This window comes from Dreissena polymorpha, chromosome 7 (genome assembly GCF_020536995.1).
Source record: "Dreissena polymorpha isolate Duluth1 chromosome 7, UMN_Dpol_1.0, whole genome shotgun sequence".
NCBI lineage: Eukaryota > Metazoa > Mollusca > Bivalvia > Myida > Dreissenidae > Dreissena > Dreissena polymorpha.
Window position 1 is genome coordinate 70361559 of NC_068361.1, and position 13845 is coordinate 70375403.

The 13845-nt window shown below is 33.0% G+C and overlaps 2 protein-coding genes and 1 long non-coding RNA gene across 3 annotated transcripts in view; 1 reads left to right on the forward strand and 2 right to left on the reverse strand.

Moving 5' to 3' along the window:
• Positions 1-13845, forward strand: part of LOC127838677 (T-cell immunomodulatory protein-like) — a 75083-nt gene that overhangs the window by 43524 nt on the left and 17714 nt on the right. The window lies entirely within an intron of this gene.
• LOC127838690 (CUB and sushi domain-containing protein 3-like) lies at positions 1892-3280 on the reverse strand. Its single transcript, XM_052366574.1, has 2 exons — positions 3140-3280; positions 1892-2544 (listed from the first exon to the last, which is right to left on the reverse strand). Exons 1-2 carry the CDS (start codon positions 3273-3275, stop codon positions 2234-2236), a joined length of 447 nt encoding a protein of 148 aa, XP_052222534.1. The 5' UTR covers positions 3276-3280; the 3' UTR covers positions 1892-2233.
• LOC127838692 (uncharacterized) lies at positions 4546-11793 on the reverse strand. Its single transcript, XR_008029907.1, has 3 exons — positions 11320-11793; positions 4889-4988; positions 4546-4696 (listed from the first exon to the last, which is right to left on the reverse strand). It is a non-coding gene; the product is annotated as an uncharacterized LOC127838692 (long non-coding RNA).

Consider the following 13845-nt stretch of genomic DNA (forward strand, 5'->3'; position numbering starts at 1 on the left):
TTAAAATATGTTGTAAAAGTCTCTGAAGAGATATGTGTCATTTCTACGTACATTTAAGAAACGTATAAAACGCATGAAAGGAGGATCTTTCTCGTTTAATACCGCATTTATCGACATTGTGACCATTCAAGCACGAAGGGAAAACGACACACTCCAAATAGCACGTATCGTTTCTTTTCAACGCTATTTTATGGTGATTGAATCAAATGAAGACACAACAGACGAATGCAATTACAACGCTAAAATGTGCATGTTTATTATATATAATTTACTTCTTTGCAATGAGGGTTTGAAACAAATAAGATTACAGATTGACATTTTCAAACACGAAAGACTACGGAGAATTGTAGAAAAAAAATCCTGCTTGACATTTCAGTTCTATACATTTATGAAAATGTATAGTTATTGTCACCGAAATACTTCACCTTATTTCTTATTATATCCCCACTAAACGAAGTTTAGGGGGGTATATAGGAGTGAGCTTGTTTACTATAATATAATTAGTTGGTTAATCGCATTATATTTAAATTTAGGAAAATTAAAATATGGTACGTGGTAAGTTACTGTATTTCTGGTAAATATTGGGATACTGCTTGGTCACGATATAAATTACGAGTACGCAGAAACAGGAATATTTTCATTATTGTCATTTTTGTTTCGGTACCACCACAAATAACTTATGGTAAGGTACAGGACATTAAGATGACAAGTACATGTATCTTGGGTAGTTCACTTAATTTATCTTTAATTGCCTACGTAAAATAAACTAATATTTACAGAAAATGATTCATGTTTATCATGTATCTATCTGATTATGAAGTTGTGTTCAGAAAAAGGAGGTCGGTTAACCTCTATAATTTCAACATGTTATGTGACGCATTACAATTATCTGTCATGTGATGGTTAGCAAAACACAGTATTTTTGCTCTCTAGCTCGCCTATATTAATCTTTACTGACCTGTTTGAATGACCGGTTTACAAGAACTATATGATGAAATACATCCGTTTCCGTTCTGGACTTTAAATTAATAACCACATCTTGTCATCTGTCCTCGTGAAACTTGTGTACCAGCAAAACCGAATACGAACATGTAAATTATGCTAATATAGTGTAATGATTATAGCGAGTTATACAAAAATACAATGATATTGGATTTAACGTGTGCAAGTGGGCTGTACGCCAGACCAGCCACCGGTCGGCGTGCACGTCCGCATGAGATCCCCTGAGCTCGTGTATCCATGGTTACAGCGGTACGTCACTACGGAGCCCGGCTGGACGCCGCCAAACGTCTTTGTGGCGTCTCTGACGTCATCGGGCTCCGAGCAGGTGATTACTGCAATTGTAAAACAAATATAACGGGGTGTTAATAAAACGATTGTAATTCCGGCGTCTACAGTCATGTAGTTTGGAGTTTGTGCAGAGTCACATTATATGCTTACTTGATTACCTTTCTGTTTCCGATGAATTAGACATTTCATATACAACCTTCTTGTTAGAAAGTTTATTGATCTGTTTGAATATGTATTTATAGAAAGGGAAGTAACTGAAATTATATAACTCTGAGTATGATGTATATGATTAGTCTCCCGTGTTAATTTGAACACGGTTCATAAACAATTAGTGAATCATATATTAAGAGAAATATGATATTATGATATTAATATCATATGTAAATTAATTTATAATTATAATAGTTGATATTCAAAATGTAAACACTTATTATAACATAAGTAAACGACAAATCAAATAAATACTAAAGAAACCTATACATTACAAAGTACTTCCGTATTGATATGAAGTAATGGTTATGTTTACTGTTATACACTTATTGAATTTCAATACATTATACCAATATTCACACTTACTAAATCGCTGACCAATCGTGACTCCTGTGACGTCGGTTTCGGTTTTTCCGATGCTGTACCCTCCACAACCGCCATGATGGATATCATAATCCGGTGAAAATATGGCCTCCGGAAGTAAGTCGCTGACCGGAGTCGCCAGTTCATACCAAGCGTACATCAGGGAATTTTTCCAGCCGTTATTTAGTGTGTAGTCGGCTTTGTTGGCATTGAGCAGCACCGCGAAGTAGCTGTTGAGTTTTCCGTCGCAGTTGGTGAACGTCACCTCATTGCCGTTGACTTTCCAACCCTGTGTGCCGTGTTTAGGGTTGACAGACAGGGGTACGAAACCTGTGAAGACGTATGGTCCCATGGCTGTGTTTTGTACGCCTTAATAACCGTCATGCTTGTTGAATTGAACGGAGACTGGTAACGTATTGAATGCAGCGATCTGTTGAATTTTCGCCTCATACTGGCTACCATTCTGACGCCTGTGGATGACCTTAACGTGGCTGCTATCGTCAGAGAGGGACGCCATGTTCAGGTCCACGTCGCTCGGGATCGAGGTTGAAATGTAGACATATCCGTCACCGTCGCCATAGTTACAGTAAATGTGAAAGTTCCTCCCTCCGCGGTTTATTTGGTACAGCCCGCTCTTCAGTTTTCCAGTAGCATTGTTTTGCAAGGTCACACAGTTCTGGACTGTAACATAGTTTATTGGTTTAAAGGTCCTGTATATAAGCAACCGAAAACGTTTGACAGTAAGCTTATATGATTCGTGACTAATCTGCTTATTTTGGCAAACACATCCTAGAAATTGACCACTTACCATCTGTCAATCAAAATAACGGTTCAGCCAATCACATACCACTTAATCGCAGCCATTTTTTCAAACAAACATATAGTGTCGTAGTGTTCAGCGGAGCATTATAATTATGTTGGATATCTACCTTAGCAGGGCGATTTTGCGACCGGTTATTAAATTGTTGTTTACTGAAAAAGACACTTTTATCAATAATGCTTTGCAAGGATCAGCTTAAAGGACACATATTTTTGACATAAAGTTTTGATTGGTTCTACACATTCCTTTTTCATTTTCCATAATTAGACAAAAGCTGTGAAAAAAGATCATTTAAACAATGACATTATTACAAAATGATAATGACAACAACACCAACAGGAAAGTTAAAATAACGTAATTAAGTTGTACGAGTCATGTATTATGTGGTTGTTGTTTTCAATTGTGCAAATAAACACGAACCAAGCAATGAACTCTTACAAATGACCCATTCCCGACCTTGACATTTAGGTTGGGTCCCAGTCCACCCACCGCTTTCGTGACACGTGCGAACAGCGTCGCCGGAGACCATGATGTATCCCGGCTCACACGTAAACGTCACGGTGCTGCCGGGTGCCAATCCCGAGTACGACATTGAAGCATACAGAACAGGTTTGGGGTTTTCACATGTAATCACTGAAAAACGGATAATATCGAGTCTTAAGTGGATCGCTGAAAGTCAGTTGATGTTTCATATTGTAACATATTTACAGTGAGTTCTAACTTAAAATAGGAATTTGTGACTTTATTAGCAATACTTAATACAGATTTTTCTCCTCTACCACACTTAACTTGTTTCAGGCAATATGCTGCACAGTTGATTGAAGTTTGATAACGTTGTAATATTCAAATAAAATATGTGTTGTTTTTCCAATATTCTTCTAGAAACTTTGAATGACTTACACATATCGACAATATGTATGAATATGTATGACAATATTCGTCAATTGTCTGCATAGTTATTGCTATAACGATCGCATAGTTGTTTTCTCCCACAGTATTAATATATTTGTAGTGGTAGTTTGGTGAAATATCGGTTTTAAATAACGAGTGATCATAATTTTTTTATTCTACGACCACGAGTAAATTAAAAACGAGTCTCCACCAAATCCAACAAATTTATTTTATTTTATGATTACAAATGATTATCTTTGTTTCTTTTTATGTCAAAAATAGTTCCGGTAAAACAATCACAATTATTGATAATTTTCACGGTTAATTTTCAATGTTTACAACAGGTTTAATTTACTGAAATTTCTCTAGAAATCACCGAAAAGCATAAAATAAAACGAATCTTACTTTATATGTCATGTCAGAACGAGTTGTTCTGTTTTGTAATATGTTGTAAATGATTTATTATATATATTTTGCATAAACGATGATTTGGCTTTCGCAATTAATGGCATGCACTTGCCACTGTAATAGTCGGAAAGTTTGCACTTGAATTTGTTAGAATAAATTATGTTTGATTTATGCAATCCACGCTATATTTTGTTTATTTTGTAATAATAATGATTGACACGTATGACTTATCAAAATATAGAAACATGACCTTTCATATATTAAGCAATAGTACAATACATATTTTTAAATAAGTTTTTAAAAGTATTATGTATAATAAGTTCACATGATTTAAAAAAGGAAGCACATGTTTGTATTTGAAAATGAGATATTGTGAGAAGAAAAATAACGGCAATAATATGTTAATAACAATTTTAGGTGCAGTAGTTTTGCATAAGCAAACTATATTGAAAAATCATGAAAAGCAATATTACAATTTACCGCATTGACCATACACAAACCTACATTGCTCCTTAAATGGAATGAAACAAACATGCATATATAACTTACGCTTAATACACTGGGGATACGGATTCCAGTTTCCGTCAATGCATGTCGTAATACTAGCTCCAGATTCTACGATGTAATCAGGGTTGCAGGTGACCTGTTTACGTGCCCCATTGTTGTTCATGTTGCCTAATAAGACCCCATTGGTGACGTTCAGGCGCGGGCATTCTTTTGCAATATTATTAAAGTCTTAATCAAAATGTACATAACTCACAAATGTTGTCAATTAGAACATTTGAAAACATTCTTCACACCTTTATCCATAAACTTACATAACGAAGGAAATATATATTACGCTCTTCTTCTATTATAAGCTTTATACTGTACTGGTTTGCTGAAACAATGTCCATATCTACTTACCGGGTTTGATACATTGTTTATTGTCCATGTCGCATGCGACATACTGCTCGGGACATGTCGTATTTGCCAATGTTGAGCACTCGAGTCTTAGTTGGACGAACTTTAAAGTCAAACAGAATACAAAATACGAGTCAGAATAATAAAAGTTGTTTTACTCTTCAAGTTATAAATAAATACATCATTTAATTATTTTTATTAGTACATCGGCATGCAGGAAAAACTCCCATTTTTGTTTGGCTTCTTCATTATTTCCAATACTTAATTTAAACAAATGTATAAGTAGGCTGTATTTCTTTCAAATTTATTTCACCTTTATTATCTTAATTTATATAATCTGTGCTGTCACACAGTAATTGTAAATCAGATATTATCAAACTCAGCAGTAAGTACCTCATTCGCAATGCCATAAGGTATCTGAATACGCGCGCATATTTGAATATCTTAGAAACTGTGGATTTTATTTGAAAGTTTTTTACTTGTACTGGCTACGAATTGCATATGCAAGATGAGAAATCCGGTTGTTTTTTTAATGCCAATCCAAGCCATGTTTTACGTGTATCATTATCATCTGATAATTGATAATCAGTTTCTTTTTTATAAAATAAAATTGAACAAACAACAACATTAAAGGCATATATTATATAGGTGAAAATTCATTGTATTTCGAAAAATATAAGCTTTGCTTAAATGATTGCACGATGGTATACAATACAAACTATAAATCATAGACACAAAGAGAAACGTCCTTTAAAACTGAATATGAAAATGTTATATTTTATCTAAATTGTCATTTGTAATGGAGCGTTAGCATAACAGATGTCGAGATATATTGTGTGCCTGCCAAAACATACAGTTGTTTTGTATATTATTTGTTCATCTTAATATTAATTATTAATTGTCTGTACAATACAATTTCTGGAAAATTGCTGCTGCGGCATAACCTGACAATACGCGCATGCCCTCCCTATAAGCACACGGCATATACATTGTCATCCTATTCATAAGTTCCCAAGATCTTGCGCGGAAACATATTGTTTTCATAAAAAACGTTTTATTATTAATGAAATGGCAATACATCCCACAATAGTCGTTGGGGTGCAAATCGACATGGTACGCATATCAATTGAGTCGCGTTCTGATAAAACTGGGCTTAATGTATGTGCGTAAAGTGTCGTCCCAGATTAGCCTGTGCAGTCCGCTTAGGCTAATCAGGGACGACACTTTCCGCTTTTATGGTATTTTTCGTTTAAAGGAAGTCTCTTCTACACGAAAATCCAGTTTAGGCGGAAAGTGTCGTCCCTGATTAACCTGTGCGTACTGCACAGGTTAATCTGGGACGACACTTTACGCACATGCATTATGCCCAGTTTTCTCAGAACGCGACTCAATTATATATGGATGCCGTATATACTTGTTCATCTAATTTAGATCATAGTGTTACAGATGTTGTTCATGATATTCGGATCATAAGTTTCTGTGATCTAAAACAGAAACATATAATTTTAAAAATGTCATATTAAGTACCAAAACTAAAAAACTCCTTAAACAAATAATGGATCGAAACAATGAGAAAAAATGCGCATGTACACCTAATAGGGATGCTTCATATAAAGTCGAATCATTAAAGGGGCCTTCTCACAGATTTTGGCATGTTTTGAAGTTTGTCATAAAATGCTTTATATTGATAAATGTAAACATTAGATATAAAAAGCTCCAGTAAAAAAAATCAAGAATAAAATTAAAAAAAGAAAAAAAGGTAACCCTTAGCAGGGCTCGAACCACTGACCCCTGGAGTCCTGGAGTAAAAGTAGTACCCACTTAGACCACTCGGCCATCCTTCCGTATGCAATGCCTGATGTATTTTATACTTTATATAAGTACTTCTCGTAAACTCTCAAAATTATTAATTCGTTTCGCGTTGCAGCGCTTTATAATTTTCGGGTTTTTAAATCGTCACAAGATGCATATAATGGTTATTTTAGAGCATGGTAAATGTTCAGTATTACTGTTTCCTCACAAATATCATAACTGAAACAAAAATTTGCGAATCTGAAACAACTTTTTAAAATTTTGTCAATTTACCCAAACGTGAAAAGGCCCCTTTAATGCCCGAGATTAGACGCAGAAAGAAATGATTATTAAAACGACAAAGAATCCTTTGGATATAGTACAAATACGTATATAAAATTTATGTATACCACAGTATAACCATATTACCTTTTATATGTATACAACATTGACATTGATATTGTGTTTATCAATATTTGGTAATCGGAACCCGGCTTACCATCTAATATACTTGTATTGTGTGTGTTTTTTTAACTTTATATGTATACACCATTGACATTGATATTGTGTTTATCAATATTTGGTAATCGGAACCCGGCTTACCACCTAATATAAATGTATTGTGTGTGTTTTTTTAACTCTTCTGTAATGGATATAGTACAAATACGTATAAACAATTTATGTTTAAATCCTTAATTATGCTCTTTTGTTAAAACTTATAATAAACATATTACAGTGTGACATTTAATATGAATTTGCATAAACCTCAAACATATTTTTTTTTATTTATATATTTTTTTATTTTTTTTTAAAATCTTACATACCGAAAAGTAACGTCTTATACTTAGTAACTTAATTACTTAAACTTAAAAAATACATAATCAATTGAAATTCTTATTATTACTCATACCCACTTTTTTAAACTTCCGTTTTGAGAACATAAGATACCGATAATTTATGTCTTATATTTAGGGCAATTTACCTTGCATAAGCACATTTGCTTGTTTTTGTGTGTTCATATGTTTTTTTTAATTCTTTTTTTTCTATGTCTCTACTAGGGACAAGTCTTTTATTGAGTTTTCTTCTTACTTTTGTGATTATCTCTTTTTACTTTTTCTCTTTTTACTTCTTCAAGTCTATGGAATATTCATCTTTTTGTATTCCTATTTTTTGTTTTCTATTTTTGTTTGTATGTATGGACATCTTATGTCCTATAAGAGAAACCAACTGGACATATTTTAGAAAAGAAACTTACTGGACAAGCACATACAATTACCATTTACACACCCTCCACATACTTAAATGATTAAATTATGTACTTTAAATGTTAAAGGATTAAACAATAAAGACAAACGAATAAAAATCTTCAAATGGTTAGACGAAAAAAATAAATAGTATATGCCTTTTACAAGAATGTCATTTGACACCTACTTTAGCACAAACCTTAAAAGATGAATGGGACGGAGAAATCTATCTCAGTGGAGAACATACTAATAAACAAGGCATTGCCTTTCTGATAGAAAATAATATAGGGGTCACAGTCGATAACTTTAAGGAAATAATAATTGGCAGACAAGCAAGTATAGATATCAAAATACACGAAACACACATTCGATTCGCTTGATCATTCATTTATGTTCTCTTGCTTAAAAAATATTAACTTTGGTGAAAGTCTCATTCAATGGGTCAAACTATTCTATACCGATATTAACAGTATAATCATTAACAATGGCTTCTTTTCAAACAGTTTTAACATCGAACGAGGGGTTCGACAAGGATGTCCACCCTCATCATCGCTATTTATTATTTGCATCGAGTATCTATCACATCACATCCAATCAAATAAACTCATAAAAGGCATATCACTAGAACCTGACGAAGAAATCAAACAATCCCTATTTGCTGACGATGCAACTTATTGTTTAAATAACAATTACGATTCTTTCCATAACCTAATAGAGTCGCTAACCATTTACGGAATGACATCGGGTCTTAAACTAAACAAAAGTAAATGTACTGTGCTACGAGTAGGTAAATTAAAACAAAGTAATGTTCTATATAAAAAAGAAATGAAATTTAATTGGACATCCGATGAAGCCACAACGTTAGGAATTACATTCACAAATAATGAAAAGGATACAGTTCTTAAAAACATACTACCTAAATTACAGAATTTTAAAAACTGCTTAAAATCATGGCATCATCGTAAACTTACACTAATCGGAAAAAACACAGTATTGAAAACGTTTGCACTTCCTAAATTAAAATATGTATGAACAGTTCTCCCAAATCCACCAAATGATATAATTAACGATATAAAATCAGCAATATTTAATTTCATATGGGACGGTAAACCTGATAAAATAAAAAGAACTCAGTTAATTCAATCTGTAGAAAATAGAGGTATCCAATTAACGAACATTGACTCATTCTTGAATGCAGTCAAATGCAGCTGGGTTAAACGATACCTAGATAATACCAATACGAGTAAATGGAAATTATTCTACCAGAAAATCCTAAAAAAATATGGTGACTCCTTACTCTTTGAATGTTACATCAGCAATACTATCTTACATGAAATTGCAAACGAAAACATATTTCTGTCTGATGTTCTATCAGCGTGGAGTGATGTCACTCATAACTTAGAAACCCAAACCAGCAGTAAAACAATTTTATGGAATAATAAAGACATAACTTCAAACAATAAGACGTTTTTCTATAAAGACTGGTTTGAACGAAGCATTAAATATGTCGACCAATTATTTGACTACAGAATTAAGGATTTCTACTCTTTTGATAATATATGCTACATATACGGAATACCTTCAAATAATTTTCTGAAGTACTACACACTAATCAAAAGCATACCCATACATATTAAATCTGAAATCAATACAAATAATACACCATGTACTCAAACAACATTTGTAGAAAACATACTTGGAAGAAAAAACAAAACAAATAAAATATTCTACACACTACAAATTAAAAACCCTACAGAAAACTCCAAAATCCAAAATAAATGGCAAGTCCTTTTTGGAGGAACTTAATTGGAAACATATATTTACCATGCCATATAAAGCAACTATTGAAAGCACACTGAGAAATTTTCAATATAAATACATCCATAGAATTATAGCTACAAATAAATATCTCTTTAAATGCAAATTATCTAACTCAAATCTGTGTGACTTCTGCAGTGAAAACATTGAAACTATAGAACATCTTTTTTGGGAGTGCAAACACATCCAGCCCATTTGGAATCAATTAATATCTTTTCTTTAACAACATCAACTAAACGTTAAACTATCTTTCTTAAATGTAAGTTTCGGAATTAACTCATTGAAATCAATTGACTGTAATAATATTGTGAATTTAATGGTTATATTGATGAAATATTTCATCTTAAACATGAAGTACAAAAAACAAATACCAAATTTTAATTGTTTTGTCCATAGTCTTTAACTAAAAATCCAGATTGAGAAAGAAATAGCCCTCAGTATTGGCACATTACAAATCTTTGAACAAAATGGAATCGGATTAAATTCTCATAATGTTTTGTCCACTTATATACATTTCACTCTAATGTTAGTTTAACTCTCTAAAATAGTTATGTTTATTTTTTTTATTTTTCAATCTGACAAGATCATTGTGAATATACAACAAAACACACAAGTCCAGTATGCTTTCTTCTGACTTTATACAACTCATCTTTTTTCATAACTATTCCTCTGTTGTTCTTTTCTTTTCTCTCTAAACAAAAATATATTAGCATATCTTGTATAACATGTCTAAACTGTATTGCTATGTACAATCACTATGTTGTATGATCATATACATGTTAACATTGTATGTATGATATTGAATAAAAAAAAAGAAAGTTAAAATTGCATTTAAGGTGTGGATGTTACAAAATAAAATACTTCTTTCAAAAAAAAAAACAAAAAAAAAACAAAAAAAAACAAGAATCCTTTTTAAATAAACGGAGCGGAATGACCTGACAATATTAGCATGTCAACCAAAAAAGCAAATTCCATATAAAGTTTAATTAAATTCCGAGAATAAGTTCCTTATATTTCGTGCTGAAACTGAAAATCAATTCGAAAATGACTTAATCATAACCAAATTGAAATAACTCCCTAAACTAAGACGTCCGAAGCGACATGATTATATGCTCTTGTCTACCCTTTCGCGATGCTGAATATCACGTTCAATCAACTTCGAATAAGTAATTGAGATTTCAAGCGGAACCGACAAGTTGACAGACGGCAGGATGAATGGACGGACGGAAACTCGGACGGACATCGAGTGGGATGGAATTTTTGTCAGGGAAATTTGCTCTAGACCCACGCAGAATTAATTACATCAAAATTGGAATTTGGACGGACGGATGGCGCAGCGACTTTACAAATGACTGGGCTTATCATGTCACTGATACTGGTTGTTCGGTTTACACGATTTATTGCACGTGGCTGAGTTTGAGATTTCAATAATATCAACGCAATAACAATCGCTGTCTGTTAAAATATAACTCATCCAACAGCTTCATTTTACTTTGTATATAAAATAAATGAACCAATAAAAGCTGAATATTGTGTTCTAAAAGCATTTTTTAAGAAGTAGATGAACTTATTACTTCCTACCTTTGCGGAAAAGTTGTCTTCATCCACATACTGACAATATCCTGCGGTTTCTGTTGTGTTATGGACTATCAAACCAGATTTTGAGAAGAGTTCACAAAGAGGATACTGACGTCTGTATATCAATGCTACACACCAGGGTCGCAGTGCGCACATTTCCACACATTTGGTAATGGTAACGTCCGTTCCGACATACATTGCGTCACTAATAAGGTCTGTAGGGCAATGTCGCAATTCCAACGTCTTAAATGGCGTTTGTCCCTCTGTTTTGACGCCACATGATGCTACCAACAATGTAACGAGTGCTTGTTTAAAAACTCTTAAACATGCCTTAGTAGTAAACTTGAATGTATCCACGTTTGACATATTTAGGTTTACGAAGTTATATGTTAAACCGTTTTCCAAATCTACACAAGTGAGCAAGCCTCTCTCATACAATTCCGTGTTTGAATGCAGTGAACAGCAATGGCAAGCCTCTCTCACACAATACTGTGTTTGAATGCAGTGAACAGCAAAAGGCGTTTCCTCAAACGTCAATCACATTAAAATTAGTCCACCATACCGGCCAACCATCGTACTTGAATATTGAGATGTTTATGGTTAATGTACTGTTTACAAACGAGAAAGTGCGTTTTGTAACATTACTAAGCACACAGCACGTGGTGTTATTTATTGAAATTGGTCCTGAAACGAAGCTGTGGAGGAGTTTAAACGTTGCTTGGTAAACAAATTGGATCTGTCTATAGATGAATCTATATTCGATTATATCCAAGTACTTTGCAATATTTATAACGTTTTATCAATTCATCGTTACAGCTTGCTAACTTCTATCAATAATTGTACGATCTGTATGAAGAAAGTATGCTTTATTTGTCTTCGTCATGCCTACTCGGTTTTGTTCGTGCATATTTTAGTGTTGTTATCGTGGGCTTTTCATCTTGGCAGTTTGAAATTATTGCAACACATGTGTATACATGTATATATAAAATTATAGTTTATGTTTGAGTTAAACAAGAAAACGCTTGCTGAAATCGTGTTTGTTAGATAGTTTTCAATGCATCACATTGCATTTAACTTACTGTGCACTCAAGTAAATCCGTAAAAGATTATTTTCGATGGATACCTTTCACGCGAAGGTTACCATCAAAGTAAATGTTATTTAAATTAAAATCATAAAAATCTTTTGTATTTCGCCACATACTATCTGAATGTTTTAATGAATTTAATTAAGTGTTTAATATGTTTTATTCCAATATGATTCCATCAAATGGTAAACACTCACGAGAAACTGATAGCTATTTAATTTTATCTTCATGACTTGCTTATGCATAGACTAAGTTATATATTAAGTGTGGTATTTTTCATGTGATACCCTAAATGTTTGTAGTAAAATGGTTCAGTTTTCAACATTCATAAAAAGTTCATCTCTGTTAATATTTCTGCATAGTTGTCAAGGTCACGTATTAACATATTGTTTGTTTGCTTCTATCTGGTTTCATATTTAACAAGAAAAGAACAGACAGGAAAAACATTTATTCAGACTTGCACAGTGTACATCGTCTAAACATGAACTAGTTCACATGCAATTATGTCACAGAGATAAACGTAGTAATAAAATAAACATAAGCAACACCGTTTACGGTTACGAAAAAGGCTAAGTAAAATACTTGTTATATATGTATGATAACTATTTGAAGTTAAGTGAAATCATTAGCAATATCATTTTTTAAAATCAGAGCTTCTTTTACAAATTAAGCTAACTTAATAAGTTCAAATTTATTTGTTGTATTCAGCAATTGGTGGAATTTATCAACATAAGGCCTAATGTTATAACATTTCTTGAAATAGTGTCTTATAATATCCACGTATTAAAGATATTTGCAAACAAAATAAAACTCATCTTCGACATCTAATGCGTTACAACGAAGGCAATAACATTCATTTCGTGGTATAATGTGACCAGCATATCTTCCAGTTTGAATTCTTAGTAGCAGACTTGAAGGTCGAAACTTTGTGACGTAGTTTCTTGGTGATTTAGGTCATCATCATCATCAATCCCTTGACCGGTTTGGCCGTTGGGGGAAATGAAGGACGACGATACAGAAACCCTCCACCAGTCAGGTTTGTCGAGTCTGTTTGTAAGATCATGAAGTTCCTTGCTGATGCCACCCATGATTTTCATGTTATCAGCGAATCTCACGTTGGAGATGGGTCATCCACCGATTTAGGTAATAAATCTAAATAAATTTCGTTAACACACGTAGACTTAAACACACGGTACATATCTAGAGCTATTATCAACGGATCGAAACCACTCCTGTTTATAGGTATCAAATACAACAGTTCTAAAATGATGAGTTTGCAAGTTTAAAAAATCAGATAATTCGAAAACATGTACCGATACCTCGTATTAACTCTTATCTTTATGTTTTAACAATAACATTATTTCAGGTACAATGAAATGATCACACACTTTTAAGTTAGGTATCATTGATAAGTGCTAAACTAAATAACTTTTTAAGTTATTGG

Bases quoted from the DNA above. Each gene is read 5' to 3' on its own strand.
- LOC127838690 (XM_052366574.1), bottom strand. From the start codon at position 3,275: ATGTCGTACTCGGGATTGGCACCCGGCAGCACCGTGACGTTTACGTGT. The intron at 2,545-3,139 runs GTCGGGAATGGG...ACTATGTTACAG, and splicing joins GACCCAACCTAAATGTCAAG to TCCAGAACTGTGTGACCTTG.